The sequence below is a fragment of the Pocillopora verrucosa genome, chromosome 11 (genome assembly GCF_036669915.1).
Source record: "Pocillopora verrucosa isolate sample1 chromosome 11, ASM3666991v2, whole genome shotgun sequence".
Classification (NCBI taxonomy): Eukaryota; Metazoa; Cnidaria; class Anthozoa; order Scleractinia; family Pocilloporidae; genus Pocillopora; species Pocillopora verrucosa.
The window spans coordinates 15,900,661-15,913,963 of record NC_089322.1 but is presented as its reverse complement, the minus strand read 5'-3'; the positions used below and the strand labels follow the sequence as shown (position 1 = coordinate 15,913,963).

Genomic DNA, 13,303 nt, shown 5'->3' with positions numbered 1-13,303 from the left:
ATAGTGGCTACCGTTAATTTGCAAAACCGCTGGTCAACATATTTGAAGGCGCCTTGTTTTCGGGGGCAACCTGCCCCTTGAAATGCGAAAGACATTTCATACGACCAAATTTTGTGGTCGAATCGTTAAGTTTATGGGGCGAATTTTGTCTTTTTTGTCATCGTTGTTGTCTTATTGACAATTCATCCACGCACAGTTTAAGTTTTTTTCAGGTTTATTCAATTTTGGCGGTGGAATAGTCGATCTAATGTAGGTAACTTCGTGATAAAACCTAACTCGGCCGAACTGGCAAACGTACGGGTCTTTGAACATTCGGGATTTTCAACTTTTGGCGTGTCTGAAGTTCCCGGACGTGGATTTCATCGGAGCTCGAAATTCGAAATTATTTTTGTTTTGGCTCACCGGAAGTAAAACAGAAAATAATGGAAGTGGATGGAACTAACACCCAAGACGAGTTAAGCGGAGTTTCTCTGCAACACGAAGCGGCTTGTACGGTAGACGCAAAGGCGCTTGAGGAAAATGGCGGAGATCTAGCCTTCACTCCTACGTTTTCGCCAGATGGTCCTGTTACAACTCTTGCTGAGCTATGTAAGTAGAATTGAATTGTTCTTAAGTATTATTTAGTACATAATGATATTTTTGAAAGTGGTATGGTTATATTTCATAGTCCTGAAAAGTCGACTTAAAGTCGAAAGAAGGCCATCGTCCGCTTTCCCGCGGGTACATCAAGGAGTGCGGGATTTTTCCCGTGATAATTGCGCAAAAATTGAATACCATTTAAAACAACTTGACTATTTCGAGATTGTTTATTATGTTACAACCAATCACTCAGACAAACGAATTATATCTTCGGCTTCGGCTTGTTTGTTGATTTTCTAAATTTTCAGGGTTTCCTGAATTTTTTGTTTACACAACTTTCTGTAGAAGAGCAATTTTCAAATAAGTGTCAAAAGTAACGTGGGATTGCTTTGTTTTGCTTTACTTCGCTCTGTGATTTGTTCAGAAACTTGCCCCTTTTCTCAACCGATCAGATTCAAAACTAAACCAACTGCAACTAGTGGGCGCTTGGGTCATCCCTTACTTCAGGAAGTTTGCTTGTTTTAATTTAATTAAATGGCTCCTCAAGATGTTTTCCTTTTCATGATTGGCTGCTATGATTGCTTTGAACTTGGTTTTATGACACTCAATCAAAAAGCACTCTAAGTGAGTAGAATTATTATCATGATAACCTCTGCAAATATTTGAAGCAGGCCATCATCAATAATAATCCTGCTAACATATGTCAAGGCAAAGTAGTGTTCGCGAACTTAACATTTTTGAAAGGATATTAGATTGAATATCAGAGAGTGGAGGTTTGGTGAACCTTTACACCTTAACATCAGTATGCATATTCTCCATACTACTCTTTAGACATTTCCTTTGATTCTAACAAGGAGAATTTGTTCAACAATTGAGAGCTTCTTTAGTTGGTGTTCAACTCCTTTACTCTCATGACCTTAATGTTTGATTTAGGGGTGATATTATAAGGAGAAATTACTCTTAGGGGTTAAAAGGTAAACCCTCTTCAGGTATAGTTAAACCATTATTGCAACCAGTTGAGAATATTCTGCTATCCTCCTCACTAAGCAAAAATTACTCACTTTTAATCAGCAGTTTAATTAGCTTTTCTGGAAAGGAGTAGCTTAATAAATTTTGACCCAGAAGTGTTATAGTCAGGTAGTATATTTGTCTTCTTCTCTGATATGAGTGATGATCTCTTGGAGTGATAAGCATCTAATTTCTCCTCACTATTTAATCTCTGAATCACACATGACAGGTCAGCAGAATAAAAGGAATAATCACTTGCTAAAGAAGCTCTAGATTGTTAAACCCTTTAACTCCCATCAGTGACCAAGACAGAATTTCACCTTTTCACAATTTCAACCAGATAAGTGGTGAGAATAAAAAAATGTATCAATTTGGGGATAATTAGTTGATCCAATACTAAATCCTCTGAAACAGCATTGTATGACTTATAGTAAGAATTGTATGACTGATGGTAAGGAGAATTACGAATTTGATCTGGGAGTTAAAGGGTTAAACAAAACTCTCCTTGTCAGCACTATAAGAAATGTATAGAGAAAAGTATAGAGAATTTTTATACTGATATTGGGTTATAAATGGTTAACCCTTTAACTCCCAAGATTTGATTGTTAATTCTCCCCTCTTACTACTACACATTTCCTATTAAATCAGTTACAAGAATTTGGTGTTAGATCAAGATAACAACTTCTACCTGATAAGTTTGAGTATTCTCGTTACCTGTTTGCTAAATTCTGTTTGGATATAATAGGGAGAAGTTACAAGTTAATCACTTCTGGGGGTTAAAGGGTTAAAGAGCAGGTGGAACTTTATGACATGAAGGAAATAAAGAGCTGGAAAGGGGTGATAGAAGAATCTTTTAATGAAAATACCGTTGATGAAAAGATAAATGATTATTAATTAGTATTAATAATTCATCATGATTTACAGCTGGAGTAAAGAGGAAGCACACTGATCAAACAGATGAACAAGTAAATAAACATCTCCATCTTGACCCTGAGAGTTCAGATGGGTTTGCTGACTTGGCAACTCTTGTCAGTATGTCCTCTTCTGTTTCACTAGCTGTTTCTCAGGTAAACATTTAACCATTATTTATTTATTTTCAAGCTCTTTTTAATATTAACAAATAACTGTTGGAATACATCTAAAAAATATCACAATTACAGTCATTTGTGGTCAAGGATAGGCAGATATGTTGTATAGGTCTCTTCCTGTAAACTCTCATAAGTGACTAAAAGAGAATTTCTCCTTAAGACAACAGTACAATGTTAAGCAGATAAGTGACAAGAATAAAGAAAAATATCAATAAGGTGACTATTATTTGTTGATCCAATACCAAATTATTCAGACTAATATGATAAGAATTGTATAGCAGACAGTAAGGAGAATTACTAATGAGATCTTGGGAGTGAAAGGGTTAACACTGTGCTGGAATAGTCCTCTTTATGTGTAAGAAAAGAGATCATTATTTCTTTGGCAGATTACAAGCACATTAATCAAGTGTCTCATTTTACCTTTTTTGTGGTGATGACTCATGCCTATCATCATTTTTTTGTTTTTCTACCAGGAGGTAGCCTCTCAGACATTCACCAATGCCACCATTGACAACACTGGTCAGCTTGCCCCACTCTCAGCTCAAGAAGCAGCAAATGCAACGTTAACATTGTCTGCAGCTGTTGCAGCACTCGCTGCAGGTCAGCTTACTCAGGAGTCATCAATCATTCCAGCCTCCCAGCCAGTTGTTGTCAGTGACAACAATAATTCAGTCAACCAGGCATGGTTTACCACTAAGGAGGACAAAGATAATCTTCATGGCAAAGGTCAGAAGTATTTTGTCACACACACACCTTCATATTTGAAGTTTTTGGTGGACTCTGTTATCAAGCTTCACTTTAGGTCCAGGTGTCTAATGATTCTAAAATTTCTCTTAAACACCATATGGCATATGCCTTTTTTTGCTACTACCCAAAATGAGGTGGTCCAAGTCATTCATTGCATTTAAGAAGTAGCCCAAACCAAGGTCTGTGGAGATAGGCACAGTCTATTACACAACCTTGAATTTCCTACCATGAAGCCAAGCAAATTTTACTCACAAAGATTGGGAAATATGAGCTAAAAAATCTAGCTCATAGTGGAGCTCGCATAGCCCCATAATTGTACAAAATAGTAGTAACCCATCAAGCTGAAAAAATTTGGATGTACTACTGTACAACCGTATGACTGTATGATCATACGACCAACACGCTTTGTCCAGTTTAGTCCAGTGGTTAGTGCACTGGGCTCCGAGTCAGACGACCCAGGTTCTAGTCCTGGCTGGGGCAAGGTGTTATGCCCTTGAGATGTTTGGGGAAAAAACAAATGCAAGTTCCACTTTTAGGCTTGGCTAAATAGGTAATTTAGTAAATGGTTGTGTTACATTGACAAGAAGTTGAAACACTTAGTTGATTATTACAAAGAAGTTGATCAAGCCAGATAAACTGCCAAGCAAATATTGGGAAGTTTCCTCTTTAACTATTTGCCCTCCTTTGGGGAAAAGTGGCACCAACACTTTAAACATCAGCCTTTCAAAATTCTCTATGGTGGATTATCTGTCTTCATCAATTTGCCCTGTAGTTTCTATTTGTAATAAACTGTGTGGATAAGGCAGACAAACAGTAAAAAAATTCAGGGTTCATATGGGTCCAAGAAAATCTGGAAAGTTCTGGAATTTCGTTTTGAAATTTTTGAGCACTAGAAAGTCCTGGAGATCTGCTTAACTCAAGCAATAAAGTTTTCAGAATTTATGTTATAAAAAATTTTTGTAGGCAGTAGGGAGAATTGATCTTGAAATGTTGGGAATGAGGTGTTTATGGTGAAATTTGGAGTTGTGGTAAAATCATTCTGTGTCCTGAAAAAGTCCTTAAAATATGTCTCTGAAAAAAGTATGAACTACAAATTACATTTCACTTGCTGCTCATTTACATGTATTTAGGTGTGAAGTGGAGGCAAGGAATGTGGTCTAAAGAGGAGAATGAACAGCTTAAAGAGAACATTCTTGAGTACTGCAAGGTAAGGGAGCTAAAAAAAGGTGGAAGATGGGGTTGTTCTCAAATGGTTAGTGCCCTCAACTCTGGGTTGAGAGGTCCATGTTCAAGACCTGGCTGGGTCAAAGTGTTGTGTTCTTAGACAAAATGCATAACATTCACAGTGCCCCTCTCCACTCAGTACCAATGAACTTTCAGGAAAAGGACTGTGATGAAGTGGTGGGGGATAACCTTGCAATGGACATGCATCCCTGACCCATCCAGTGGAAATAAGTGATCCTCCTAGTTGCTTCATGCTAAGGAATCTAGGATGAGCTCTGGCTAGATGGTCAACATAGCTTGAGCACTGACTTATGGCAATACACAAAAAATTGTATACCTCAACTTTTCTAACTCTTTTAAGATAAGAGAGGCTTGCAATGATTTCCAAGGCTCACAAGGAATGCCTGCATGGAGATGGCTTTTTGAATTCTCTCGTGCTTCTTTTGAGTCTTGTGCAGTATATATTTTACTTTTCAATTTCTTTTCATTTATCAGGTGAACAACATCCCAGATCCAAACATAATCATATTTGAAATGACTAAAGATGATCGTAAGGATTTCTACAGAACAATTGGTAAAAACAATTTGTCAGTTATTTTAACAAGGTCAAGTTAAATGCTTACAAAAACTAATCATCCTTTTCATTGAAAGCAAGAAATCAATTTATAAAGTTCTAAATAAATCTATGTTTAAATGAAAAAATATTCCTGATGCTAGAGATGAATTTTCATAGCTCAGCTCTAATTGAAGTGATGCAAAAAAGTTTCATTGGGAAAGAAATTTATCCAGAGGGTTCCTTACAATTTGTTGTGACTTAATGTTCAAAAAATTTTTATTTTAGCCAAGGGAATAAGACGTCCTTTATTTGCCATATACCGTCGTGTTCTTCGCATGTACGACAGGCGAAATTATATAGGAAAGTACTCTTCAGAGGAGGTGGAGCAGCTAAAATCTTTGAAAGAGAAACATGGTAACGACTGGGCTACAATTGGGGCTGCCATGGGCCGGAGTGCGTCATCTGTCAAGGACAGATTCAGGCTTATGAGAGAACACTGTCATTCTGGTAAAAATTCATGATCAGTATTTATGTACTAGGTAACAATGCGATTTTGATGGCAATTTGGTGTTAATAAGCATGAGTAAATTTTTCAAAGACAAAAAAATTTCACAAGCCTGTAGTGCTTGTTTACACCAAATTGCACAAAAATCATGTTGTTACTTGTTAATAATTTACATGAAAAATGTGTCATAGAAAGTCAGGATGGATTAAATTTTGGCAGCACCTGCACTATTTGTAATTTGCACGTAGCGTTACATGAAAAATGCACTCGTCTTCAGCCAATCAGATGTGCCTAATTTTTTCATGTTTATTATTCTGATATATATTAAAGGATCAAGGCTAGAGAAAAAGAAGAAAATAGAAATGCTTAGAGGCCTCCTGAAAACCACAGAGCTTGTAAAGCTTTGCTAATTCAAAGTTTTTTGTTTTTGTTTGCTTTTTTCATGAAAACATTCATCAATTGGAAATTTTTCTCAAAGCTATCAATGGTGTTACATTTTGTTGAATGAACTTAAGACAGATCTTGGAAGGGTGTCCAGAATTTCTCAAAGTTCACAAGACTCTTACAGAAAAAAAGTCTCAAGGCCCCCTCCTCCACCTCCCTTTACCAATATTTAAATTGTGAATTTTCTATCTGTTAAGGATGTTTTTAATTTATGTGGAGAGAATTCATAGTCACTTTAATTTTTTTTTAACAAAAATTAACATTTAAGGCAAGTGGACTGTAGAGGAAGAGCAGAGACTTTCCAATGCAGTACATGAACTTAGCAGTGCAACCTCTGGGGATTTCATTACAGCTGGGATATCTTGGGCAGCTGTTGCTGAGAGAGTTGGCACAAGATCAGAAAAGCAATGCCGCTCCAAATGGTGAGAATTTTATTGCTAGTTTTTGAGACCTCCATGGCCATTTCTAGCAAATTAGCCACAGATAGGGCTATAATATCCATCCAAACATCTGAGATAGGTTTATTTCCCAGAGGGGGGATCCAGGATTTCCTTAGCAGGCATGCACCACTAAAGAATCACATCATAATGTGAACTGCTGAAAATACATAGCAAACAATACAGCAGATTTTGTAGAACCGTGAAGTTATGTTAGAAACCTCCAGTTGTTCACAAATAAGGGGGAGTGGGTGTTGTGCATCTCCTGTTTCCTGACCCTGAAAGAACCAGTTCCAGTAGGCCACTTCATCTCCCTTCAGGGCCGAGGTAGATTGTTGTTCTAGACTAGCAAAGCAGTCAGTAAAGAATTGTCTCATTTTCTTCATTTTCTAAATATGACCTTGTGTTTGCTGCCTTGATCAGGTTAAATTATTTAAACTGGAAAGAAAAAGGAGGACAAGAATGGACAAAACAGGATGAGATTCAACTCATTACCAGGTAAGATAACAATTAAAGACAATTCTTCTGACTGTCAGTGTTTTGGAATGCTTTCAAAAATCTTTGCTACCCTGATAAAACTATAGTGAAAAATTGAAAGTTTCACCCAACTACTGTGCCCAATTTCCCAGCTCACACCCTGATAAATGGATATCAGTTAGTTGCATGAACATGCCTAGTAAATATTAAATATCACATAGGTTTTTCAATCAGTAATCTAAGGCCTTAAGTAGGAAGAGTACAAATCTACAAAATTGATCCATATCCTGTGTAATGGACTTACAAGGGGAGTGTTGAGGGGGATTTGATGCCAGGAAAAATTTTGATTTTTGGGATTTGGGAAGGACAAATCTCAACGATTGTGCTTCGTGCTTGCATAAACTCCCAATCCTCCCATGTTTTGTATGCCAGCCACACAGGCTATTTATTTCCTTATCCTGCTCATGAATCAAAACATAGCAGATACAGAGCTTCCACATTTAACTCTTTTACTCCAAAGATCTGATTGTAAAATCTCCTATCTATCTGCTTTACATTTCCTTGCAAATCAGTTATGAGAATTTGGTGTTAGATCATGATAGCAACTCCTGCCTGATATGTTTGAGTATTCTCATTACCTTTTTGCTTTATAATGTTTGAATTTAAAGGGAGAAGTTACATGTTAATCACTTTTGGGAGTTAAAGGGTTAGGTCATTATGTATATTTGTTGTTTTAGAATCCACGAAATGAATCTTCAGGATGAGAATGATTTAGATTGGCAGGTGATGGCAAGCAACTGGTCCAGGTCGGTTTTCTCAACTTCCTACACTCTTTAATTTTATAAATCATTTAATTGTGTCGTGTAATGAAGTACTGATACCCTCTCTCCTTCAATTTTGTTCTCTTCAAGCGTCCGTTCCCCTCAGTGGCTTAGAAGCAAGTGGTGGGCGTTGAAAAAACATGTTCCTGAAAGTGATATGGGGACATTTGAAGGTATTGACTCTCATTAAATGTCTGTTTCCTTAAGCTTCCATTTGTTGAGAACATTTAAAACCAGAGGTAGGGCCTACCCGCACTAGCGAAAAAGTTGTTTATTTAGACAAATTTTCTGTCATCACCAACATTTTACAAGTGCGGATAGTTTGTTGCGACTCGACAAGTTTTGGCCGAAGCTGGCTAATCTTCAAACAGACCGCCGACAAAATTTGTCCGTCACTTCCGTTTCACCTTGGGGGGAGGGAAGAGGGTACGGCTACACGTAGGTTAGGCAAACCTCACCTCAACTCGTCTCCAATCTTCCCGCAGGCGGAGAAACGCGCGTCCGCAGCCTTCAGCACTAATAATAAGAACCTGCTCGTAAATTATTTGTCGAGATGATTAAGATAAGGACAAAAGGCTTCTAAGATACTACTCCAGCATTTATCGTCCCTCTGATGCCGCCGACTTTTTTTTTCTCTTCCTACTATTGGGCAGAATTCAAAATTTTACTGTTCTATCCTTAGTAACAATTTTTTCCTCACTTGAGGAATTATCATCGTAAACTTTTTATTTTTTGTCAAGTATTTTTTTTTTCTCAATTTCTTGTGGAAAATCAAGATGTCTTGTTGACTTACTTCTCAAAATCGGGCGCCTTTCGATTGACTGTCGAGAAACCAAAACCATAATAGTCACAATGGCAAATGGATGGAAAGGAAGTAAACTTTAAGAGCCAACGGGAACTCCAAGTAAATACAACTCCAGTGTCTAAAGCGCGGGAAAACGTGGGCGACCGAGTCGCGATTGGTTTCAATAGTTTTAAATCTGATTGGTTGGGAGAGTGGTTCGAGTTTAACTGGACCAATCATAGGGCGAAGTGAAGTAAAACCCATGCAACCTCGGTTTACTTTCGACAATGAATTGAAAATTGCTCTGTTTCGTTTAGATAATTCTAATCATTTTTGTTGTCTTGTTTGGTCCACAGCTATAGTTTCTTTTTTATTCCACAACTACATCCCAACACTGCAAAACAAAATAGAAAGACAAGAAGCTCGCTTTAAAGGAACTCACTTGCCACGGGTGTCCCTAGTTCCCAGTGCAAGACCAGTTCATGTAAATCCTATATCGACAGGAACTATTACAAACTCGGGAATTTCTCACACAATAACAGGTAATTAAAGAGAGTTGCTTGTCATTTGTTATTATTAAATAACTGAGATGCTAAGAACGCCCCTATTGGTCAAAATCTGTCGTCCCTACCTATAAACCCCTAGAAAGTTAAAGGTTGTTTTATAGAAGTAAGAGACCGCACTTCCTTTCGGTTTACCGGCGTCATAAGCAACTTGGGATGTTAGGAGAATACGAGAAAGGTTTGTTGATCTCAAACCAGGGGCGAGTGATGTACAAACTTATGAGTGTTATCCCAACATCCCACATGGCTTTATATTACGCTGGTAAACCGACAGAGAGTGTGGTCTGTTGCTCAGAGAGCGAGGACTGGAGGGAAAATATGACTTCCCAAAAGAGGATATTGAGGAAGATGGTAATTTTTTTTTCTTTTTTTTTGCACTTATGGATTTGAAGAAAGGTGTTTTTTGTCTTGTCACGAGCGTGGGACATAGAAAAATTCTGAGTCCCCATGAGGAATTAGACCTCAGACCTTCGGATTCCGCGCTCCGATGCTCTACCACTGAGCAACAGAGACTCTGAGGTGAGCGAGGTCTATTACGAAGTTCATATGACACGCGTCCTGCATACTGCTAGGATTAACAATGTCGATAGCGTCATGTTTGTAAATAGAATACGTGTCATATGAACTTCGTAATAGACCTCGCTCACATTAGAGTTTCTGTGGCTCAGTAGTAGAACATCGGAGCGCGGAATCCGTAGGTCTGAAGTTCAATTCCTTTTGGGGACTCAGAATTTTTCTTTGTCCCACGCTCGTGACAAGACTAAAAACATCTCTCTCCATTTCTTTACCGAGCTCAAAACTTACCATCTCCCTTATTCTTTCTACTTATGGATTTGTAGACAAGTTGTTCGGCGATTTTCTTTCCTAATCAAGCTAACTTTGTCCATGACATACAATATAACGGCACCTTGTCCGAAATTCAGCTTGTCTTTAATTTATTCCAGTCACTAGTGATGGAACAGTATCAAGAGAAGACGACACATCTCCTCTCACTACCAGTCACAATAGATTCGAAGTGGTACAAGTCAATGCACTTACACCACAAGATATGTTTCACACTGCGTCCGCTGTTCAAGGGACACCGTCATACATCATACAAGCGCCTGCAGGACAGACCTACATCATTCAGCAGCCGGCTGGAAGTTTAGTGAGGCAGGCGCACACGGGAGAACTCACCTCAGGATCTGACGGAATTGATACTAGTCAACATGACCAGGTTATTGGTAATTTTTCGCAGACTAAGTACATTCTCGTCTAAGAGCCACTCGTTTTTTACAAACTGTAGCCTTTCGCTCGTTTCTTCTACCACGTGACCAAAAAAAGCAAAGACTCTGGGATCGAGAGTTAGTCTTGAGTCACAAGGCAGTTTTGCATGGATGCACAGCGGTATATTGTCTGCGCATATGCAAACATTGAAACTGCTGAGCAAAACAGATAGAGATGAAGTATACCGGAATTGCAGCATTAGACGGTCTTAAAGAAAACGTACACCTTTTTGGTACGATTCAAAACAAAATGATAAATCACCGGAATTCCAGTAGCTAGATAGCCTGAGTTCAAAGAGTCAAGCGCATGCCCGACGTTGACCGTTGTATTCTTAGATTCGCCCTTGTCTTTACCCTAAAGTCTAACACAGAGATTTCTAACAGTTCTCCTTCAAAAATAGCCTCGTTCAAGATTAACTGAGCTTTAAATGTAACTAAAATGTTTTAAAAGATCTTGGCATAGATTGAATCGAATACTTATTTTTCGTTGTAGGAGGTAGTGACTGTTCTCCAGGCCCATCACGCCGTTCAAACCCTCCCAGAGGTTGGACCCGAGTTTACGCAAGCCATTGTACAAACAGACATTTCCGGTCCCATTACAGCATCGGAACTTACCAGCGCAGGTCTAAGTCACACGAAGTTTGTAAAACCTGCTGCCGATTTGCAAACATCTGTGGTGTCACAGGGCGATGGTAGTCATGCCACAGTCGACCAGACCAGCCTAGAGGCTGTCCAGACTGTAGACACCCGTCAGTTGGGAGGCCACCAGAGTCTGGTGCAAGATGAGCTCCAGGTGGAAGCATCCAATGCGAAAGAAGGTGGGAGCGAACAGACTGCTTTGCCGCATCACCCAACATCGGATAGAGACGAGGATAGCAATGTAGCTAGCACAAATCAGGCTTTCACCAGTCCTCCATTTCAGGGTAGGTGTTGTTCTACGCTTTCAAAACTTAATTCGTCGCCTGTTCCAGGCGTTTATTTAGTAAAACGAAGAGTGACAGTAAACGGCGCACAAGTAGCAGAGGAGTGAAAAAACGGGAGAGGTTTGGGTCGGGTCGCGTAATGAACACATTACTTACCCGACTCGACCCAAGCCTCCTTCGCCTTTCACTTCTCCGCTACTATCGTGCTTTGCTTTTTCGCTCCGTTTTACTAATCGAATGCCTGAAACAGGCTACTTAATTTGAGATTCTCCCCTTTTTGCCGTTAATTATAGCAGGGCTGCAAGCACACCTCTTTTTAAAGTCGGCATGTCGCGAAATAACTTGTCCTTGTCACAGGCAAGGCAACCCTAACCCTAAGCTCTAGCTTATCGTCCACCTGCGTAAAGCCTTACTAAACATAGGTAGAATTTGCAGTTTGTGAAGACTGGAAGGTAGCATCAAAGACTAACGGATCTCGGACAGAAAGTAAAATAGATGTGATAAGACGAACAAGTAGATCGGTGCACTTAACCTCTAACAAACATTAAGAGCGTACGCGCAGCTGCAAATCGCTTGACAGTGCAATGTAAACTTATGCTAATTTTGGATCAATCTCAGGATTTAAGCAGCTGCGTACCCACCCCTCCCCTAACCCAACAACATTTACCGACAGATACCAAGTTAGGGTTAAAGTTGGGTGAGGGGAAGGGACGGTGCGCTGTTGCTCAGATACTGACTTTGATCCCAATTTTATGTATGATGTTTAAACCTTTCATGCGTGTGTTTTGCCTCTAGGTCCGGCGGCAATCGCCCAGACGTTAGACGGAACACACCTCCCAGACAGGCCAGTAGTACGCATGCATCAAGTTGGCCCGGAAAACAGGGACGTCATCGTCAGCCCAGATCCCTTGGGGGACGTACACGTCACAGTTATGTCAAACATAGAGACAGGTCTTCCTGCTACTTTATCGCCATCACCCGCTATGACACTTCCACAGCATACTCTAAGCCGCACTAGCAATGCCAATGAGTTATCTGTGAACGTAATGGTTCCTCAGGTCACTCTACCAGACGAGATACTTCAGTCGCAGTCAGACGAACCTTCTGTTTTATCCCCAGCTGAATCGACTAATGTGATGATGGTTACCGAAAACCCCATGTCCGTCACTTCGACTCTTCCCTCTCAAATCCTTCAGTCACAAACTGATGAAAACACGACTCTGTCCGACCCCACCCCCACGTCTAACAGTACCGTTCCTACTGGAATAAGTGTTGATGGCCCTCTCGGCAATGTGGTGACTGTCCAGGGTGCCCTTGGGCATCCGGGAGATATTATGGATGCCAGTGATGTATTGCTGCATATTTCATTGCCTATTTCCGATCCGTCTGTTACTTCAGAGAAGCAAGATTGTTCTACAGAAACCTAAACTTCAGAGATTCATCCTTTTACCCACAAGATCTAAATATAAATTCTCAGCTCTGTCTTCCACACATTTCTTTAATTTAAGCTTTGAGAATTTAGCAATAAATCAAACACCCTCAGGGTGATATTTTCTCCCATCTCACTGCCTTTCTACTCTAAAATCTATTTATATTGCAAAGAGTAATTTTTCTTTTTGCCCACCTCTGGGAATGAAAGGATTGCCAAACCTGTAAGGAGGCTCCTTAAGCATCCAAACCACATAACTTTCTAGTAAGACATTAGCTTTTAACAAGTGAAGAATTTAAAGGACTTGCTGTGCGAGAACAATAAAAATAAATTCTGGTGACTCAGAAAGTTTTGAATTAACTTTTTTACCTTGTAACGTCAGTAGGCGTATGTTCTCCACACTTTTCTGTACAAAGTTCCTGTAGTAATGACAAGAAAAATTTTGTGTAACAA

The 13,303-nt window shown here is 39.4% G+C and overlaps 1 protein-coding gene across 1 annotated transcript; it reads left to right on the top strand.

Moving 5' to 3' along the window:
- The first annotated feature begins 58 nt into the window (after positions 1-58).
- Positions 59-13,198, top strand: LOC131771114 (cyclin-D-binding Myb-like transcription factor 1). Its single transcript, XM_059086867.2, has 14 exons — positions 59-588; positions 2,512-2,654; positions 3,149-3,401; positions 4,553-4,629; positions 5,142-5,220; positions 5,488-5,709; positions 6,420-6,573; positions 7,012-7,086; positions 7,803-7,871; positions 7,977-8,059; positions 9,027-9,212; positions 10,178-10,449; positions 10,992-11,421; positions 12,217-13,198. The coding sequence occupies exons 1-14, from the start codon at positions 423-425 to the stop codon at positions 12,846-12,848; spliced, it is 2,841 nt and encodes a 946-aa protein (XP_058942850.2). The 5' UTR covers positions 59-422; the 3' UTR covers positions 12,849-13,198.
- The last annotated feature ends 105 nt before the right edge of the window (positions 13,199-13,303 follow it).